General features: G+C 30.3%; 1 protein-coding gene across 1 annotated transcript; it reads left to right on the top strand.

The window, feature by feature from the left end:
* Nucleotides 1–831: 831 nt before the first annotated feature.
* Nucleotides 832–5,547, top strand: LOC118201554 (uncharacterized). The gene is made up of 3 exons (XM_035373666.2): nt 832–1,130; nt 1,863–2,016; nt 5,079–5,547. The coding sequence occupies exons 1-3, from the start codon at nt 980–982 to the stop codon at nt 5,530–5,532; spliced, it is 759 nt and encodes a 252-aa protein (XP_035229557.2). The 5' UTR covers nt 832–979; the 3' UTR covers nt 5,533–5,547.
* The last annotated feature ends 1,006 nt before the right edge of the window (nt 5,548–6,553 follow it).

The raw sequence follows: 6,553 nt of genomic DNA, 5'->3' as shown, positions 1-6,553 counted from the left end.
AACGATTAGCATGATGATAAACAGTACTATCTGCTATAAATTAAATTAATAGTATGATTAAATCATCATACTTATATAATCACTATTAGACTTACAATAAGATTAAATATGTTTACTTTCTATAAATGTATGTACTCGCTTTAGTTTATGATAATTATAACATACTTAACACAGGAGCACTTTTTAAAGCACAGATAAGTATAAACTTATTCATTAAAAAAAAAAAAAAAAAAAAAAAAAAAAAAAAAAACGCAACTTACCTTCGAAAATTTTGTTGGCTTGAAATTACTTCTATGAATCGCCTTTATCCATTTATTTAAGAATTCTTTCTCTTTCGGAAAAGAGAAAACCTGTACTTTTGGACCATTTGGATAGTTCCCTTTACAGTTAGGTAACACAGCATGTGTAAACCATATCAAAAATTTGAAAAACAAATAATAAAGTGGAATACTTATAATATAGAAATATCTGAAAAAAGAAGGAAAATGTCGACTGTTCTTATGGACGATTTCTGACCAAGTGACCGTCAAAACTCCGGAAATCCACCCACCACAGTCCTGGGTGGGGAGAGTTAAATGAAATACAATCCCTACTAACACTGACGTCACACCTCCTCCTGAGAAACGCGCCGTGGCCTTCAGTTAGTTCTAGGAGGTGTTGGCGAAACACGTTCAGCGGGTTCTAGTAGCAGTTCAGTGTGATACAGCTGAAGGAGAAGAAGAAAATTTTTGGTCGCTATTTAGTGCGACGTTAAAAGGTCCCCTTAAGGCCCGTTTACACTAGCGGAACTTTGGTCCCAAGAAGCATAAGCTAACGTCCTAAGAAACGTAACCTAAGTCGAGCGGTTAATCTTCAAAGGGAATTGACGTAAACCCAAGAGATGGAAAATTTTAACTCCGAACCTATGAGATGAAAGCTTTGGCCAATCACAGACTTACAAACTATCACGAGGGTTTTGTTGATGCTTTAAGCGAAAAACATGGCGGAAGATTTGACTACGTCTGACTGCAAATTAATTGCAGAAGTACAACAACATCCGATTTTATGGGATAATAGAAAAAAAGAATATCGAATGAAAAGAGGACAAGACGTTGCTTGGCTACTGGTTGCCGAAAGACTGAACCGAGATGGTATGCATCCATTTATTTATTTTTTTGCTCCTTTCGGATTGCAATGTGCTCTCTTTTATTCTAGTTCTCTTTCGACTAACGCAATTGTTCAAGTACAAAATAGGTTTAATAACGATTACACGATAAAAATTTGTTGACATATGTAAAATTATAGCATTTTAGAACATTTCTGAAAATCTGAGTTTCATAAAATTTAAAGAAGCTCAGTAGATGGATTTTTTAAAATTAAAGTTTATTAACTGCTTTAAAATGTATCTAAATGTACACTGTTCTATGAAAATTATATGCAGCAACCTTCAATTATATATATTTAAAATTTTTCCCAAATTATAGCAATTCAGATGATTACATAATTTTAGCTATTGTCTTTACATTAGTTTGCTCTTCTTTTTTGCAACATGTTACTGAAGGCTTATGAGAAGAAGAAAGTAAAAGTAGTAAGTGTGAAGATCAACAGTAGTAAAATTTGATTAAAGTTTTCCTCTTCAATTTTCAGAAATACATTTTCTTCATTTCTCATGCAAATGTTTATTCCGAAATACATAAAAAATCCCTAAATATATAAATATCCATATATATAAATATATAAGATCCATATTTCATTTTCGTATGGATACATTTTGAATCTCATATAATTAGTATAATTGTTTGCATAAAATATTAATAATTAAACAGTAATTAATTAAAGTGGTTGAATTAAAATTTCAGCTATATTTTTTTTTAATTTCACAGTTGAAGAGGTTACTTACCGGTGGCAGAATCTGCGTAAGCAATATAGCCGAAGAAAAACAAAATGCAAAAGTGGAGCTAGTGCAGAGTCTGCAGAGCAGCAATGGCATCTGATGCCCCAAATGTCATTTTTGGATCCATGTATCCGCCATCGAAGGTAAATATTCAGAACCAAATTATTTAGTTATGTTAAATATAAAATGATAAATTTTCATATTAACAAAATACAATCTTACTTGTTAGTAGTCTGTAATATTATAAAGCATAAATGGATTATTTGGAGTTATCCTAGGTTGACTAGCAATAAAAAATTGTAACTTTATTGATATAAATTTATTAAATATGTTAGATAGTCACATATGTGGATATAAACCAATTTACTTAAGAAATTCCTCCCCTTAGGCAGATATGCTTTGCCATAACTCAAATTCTATCCAAATATTTACGCTCTGGAAAACAAAAACTTCTCCTACACAATTTTTTTTTAACATTTATTGCCTCATCACTCGTTATGAATGGTTTAACACCTTGTAAATGTGTTGTAATAAAACTGTATTACACATTATAGTTTTTTTCTAACGTGTTTGGGCCAACTGAAGTTCTTACCCTTAAAAAATGTTGTAGAAACTTTGCTGTTCTGTACTTTTTTAATCTTCCCAATTAAAAATAGGCCAATATTTTTGCAATGTAAACTTATTAACAAAGTACAGCATATGCATAATATAAACAAAGCACTTGCTCTTTCCTTTGAAAGCTGAGTTTCTAAATATTTTGATGAAGACTCGTCTGTATATGTTTTTTTTTTTTTTTTTTTTTTTTTTTTTTGAGGCCAATTTCTTTTTATAGTTTATCCCTCTATAGTTGATGCCCATATTTCTGTACTCACACAGTTCAAAACTGATGTGTTACTGACCATTTTGATGTTCAGAAGTTAGTGTTTGAGATTATGCATACCTGCTTTAATTTTATGAAGTTACTTTGCACTTAATACATAAAGCGTGGGATTAATTATCATAATGTATACCATCAGATCAAGGAGTTGTGCTTAAATTATTACATTAATTCATAATGAAAATAAATACAAAAGTATATATGAAACTGAATTAAAAAATGAAGTTGCAATACTTTATTACTGAATTAACTGTTAAAATCTTTCATGGCATGAAATTTTTCAAAACAGTCCCCAAAGTATAGTGATCTTTTTTTATTTATAGAATGTGAAATGTGTAAGCCAAGATTATATAAAATTGTCTTAAACTGTAAGATACAAAAAATTTGATAAAATTCTCTTGTGATTGTGTTTCTATAAAAAGAAATAAGAGTTATTAGTGGCTCAATATTTTCATTTATTACGTAAGGGCTTTGTATGCATATTCAAAATTTCTTCAATGAAGGCAAGAGATTCTTCTTTTTCATCTAAAATATTGATTTCTTTATAATTACTATATGAAGTCATTTAAAGTCATCTCTATTTAGGGCATACTACATTATTGTTACTGTCAAAAACACTACTGTCATCACAACTGTTAAATTGCAGCCTCCAATAGTAATATTTACAGCCATGTTATTTAACTCATAATCCCGCTCATCTTCACTACTATAAATTTGATTTTCTATGGCATTAATATAAATAAATGTTACATTATAAATAACATTTATTTGGATTAATGAGAAGGATGAAACTGTTTGTGCTGAGAAGACAGATTGTCATAATTTTGTTCCCTGGTTGTTAATTTTAATCTGAGATGCGATTCCACGTCCAATAATCTGTTCCATTTTTTCATCTTAATGTCTACAAATACAGGCAAATACCGAAAATTCGCCAACTCCTGAAATCCGCGTTGCCTATCAGAATATAAGCATTCAGTTTATATTCTGAGTTTCTTGGTTTCGGAAACCACAACATTGAGTACGAAATATCGAAGAAAAAATACTTACCGAATAATGACGTCATAATAACTGAATAATAATGAGTCATAATGGAAATACCAAATTATTGACATAAAAAGTTTAAGAAAAAAGATTTTTTCCTTCTAATCTGCATCGAGGTAAAAAAGCAGACGATTCACTCTTTGTTCAAGTTCATGATTCACGTTGTTGTATTTTCTGAGCTTTGTTATTTTCACAAGATTGTTTAGTGCTGCCTTTTTTTTTTATCCTGATATTTTGTGGATAAATTAAGAATATTTTAAATTTCAGTCCTTGTTAATACAATGACAGATAAGAAACACACTCATGATTTTACTGCTTGCAACTTTGAAAAACGTAAACACGTTGCATTGACAGTAACGCAAAAAGTGCAAATTCTGTAAAAGATGGAGGCAGGTGCTACTCCTCTATATAGCAGAATGGCATGGAATTGCGACATGATTGTGTATGATATACGGAAAAATAAAGAAAAGCTGTTGACATTTTACAGCAACAGTGATTCTAACGCTGCAATCCGAAATCTTTGCATGAGGCGAAATCGGCAAACCTCGATGCTGTGTACATATAATTCAATGAATAATATAATCATATATGTAATAATTTAATGCATATACTAAATTATTGCAGTAATGTATGTAATTTAATTAAATGTATCTAATACACCTTATTTATTTTGCACCATACGTCGGAAAATAAATTATTCATGTCATTTTGCCTTCTCCATATTTGTACGATAAAATTATTAGTGAGTAAATATGACAATTTGGTTGTATATTGCAGTACAAAAGATTCAAAGAGTGATGATGATTTTACCCCTTCCCATATTTGATAAAATATTATTTTAATTAAAAACAAAATGTGATCCAGCATTGCTCCAAGAACGTAATGACTAGGAATTACCCCATACAACTGGATGTAACAAACTGTATTTTTTTAGAAATTATTCTTGCAAATATTAATAAACACAAAATATTATGTAAGAAAAGAATCCAATGGGATGTTATAATTCAAATTAACAAAAAAAGGCTTTTTAGTTTCAGGTAATCACACTGAAGCAAGAAGACTCTTGGTTTACATTATTTTTCATGCTAAATTTTAAGATCTATTTAAATTGTCTGCAGTTCATAAGTAATAAAAATTAAAAAATAAGCTATTTAATGCAGTAACAAATAAGATTCTAAATTTGCTTATTTCACTACCTAATTACTTTGTATCACAAAATAATCATTAATGTATTAAAAATATTTTTCATATGCATTTGATTTTTTTCCTTGTTTTCTTTCTAAACAGGACACAGACAAACTTTCAAGGAAACAAAGAATTCGAGGAGCTTAATTTCACAGTAGAATCTGTTGTCTCCGAGTCTTCAGATAATATTGAATATCCGACAGAACCTGAATATGTGGAGCCATCTGTTATTCACATTATGCCCTCATGTGAATCACCTTTATCACCTGCATCAAGCTCCAGACAAATCTTAGATAACACTAATTCAAATAATAATGATGAAGATATTCCTAGAGGGAAGAAAAGAAAAAAGAAAGAAACAGTTGAAAGTTCAATACTTTCTGTTATTGATGAAACAAATAAATATTTAAAAAATCACCATCGATGTGAAAATGATGATGACGATGATGATAAACTATTTTTATTGAGTCTCCATAGTGATTTGAAAAAAATGACCGATGAAAAAAAATTGGAAACGGAAATACAATTTTTACAAATTATGGCAAGAAATAAATGAAATTATTTGTACATAACACTAATCAGTTGTTTTATTGTTTTATTTACATATTTCATAAATATTTTCAAAAAATAAATTTACACAAGGAATGCTTTCCTTTCTTGCCATGGTACTGCTCCTTCTGCAGAAAAATATTCACAAAAATTATCTCGAACTGCAGATGCAGCACGGGATGAATTATTGGCCCCTAGACGGCCAAGAGGTTGCCATGTAAATTCTTCTGTTCTCCACATACCTTCTTTAATGGTGGCATTTGAAAGAAGAGAATCAGCAAAGTTCACTGGACAGTATTTCTTAGCTGCCTTTCCCAACTCATTTTTCATTAAGTAATTATGAAGGCAACAGCATGCCAAAACTACTTTATTAGCATGCTCTGGGTTCAGGGCAATTTCAGTACGAAGTACTCTCCACCTAGACGCCAATATGCCGAAAGCATTTTCAACGCACCTCCTTGCTCGAGAAAGTCTGTAATTAAAAATTTTTCTTTCATTCGACAGAAATTTGCCAGGATAAGGGCGTAAAATATTTTTCCTGAGTGGAAAAGCCTCATCTCCAACAAATACAAAAGGCAAAACTCGATCACTATTTAATAATGGTGTTGGATTTGGCAATGAAAACAAAGTTTCACTAACCAAAGCTTTACCTAGTGAACAGTTACTGAAAATTCCACCATCACTGATGCGTCCATAGTTGCCTGAATCAACATAAAGGAAAGTGTAACTAGCATCTGCCACTGCCATTAGGACTATGCTGTTATAGCCCTTATAATTATAATATGTTGATCCAGCTGACGGTGGAGCTTGTATTCTGATATGCTTACCTACAAGGAAAAAAAAAAGCAATAATTATTAATTGCCTAAAGAAAAATAATATACACTTTAATGATAAAAACTAATATAAATACTTTTTCCAATAATAAATTCAGTTCTTAAAAAAGTTCTTAAATTAGAAACTTGCAAAAAAATTCCTTTTTATATTAAAATTTGTTTTTCATTTCACATTTTCATTTATTTATTATGAA

The sequence above is a fragment of the Stegodyphus dumicola genome, chromosome 11 (genome assembly GCF_044657685.1).
Source record: "Stegodyphus dumicola isolate Sdum_Otavi_A_Nest chromosome 11, ASM4465768v1".
Lineage (NCBI taxonomy): Eukaryota > Metazoa > Arthropoda > Arachnida > Araneae > Eresidae > Stegodyphus > Stegodyphus dumicola.
This window is presented reverse-complemented; position numbering and strand designations above follow the sequence as displayed.

What these genes read in the sequence shown, in the direction of transcription:
- LOC118201554 (XM_035373666.2), top strand. Translation starts at nt 980, where the DNA reads ATGGCGGAAGATTTGACTACGTCTGACTGCAAATTAATTGCAGAAGTA. An exon ending in CGAAAGACTGAACCGAGATG is followed by an intron (nt 1,131 to 1,862) that starts GTATGCATCCAT and finishes TTAATTTCACAG; the next exon opens with TTGAAGAGGTTACTTACCGG. An exon ending in CCATGTATCCGCCATCGAAG is followed by an intron (nt 2,017 to 5,078) that starts GTAAATATTCAG and finishes CTTTCTAAACAG; the next exon opens with GACACAGACAAACTTTCAAG.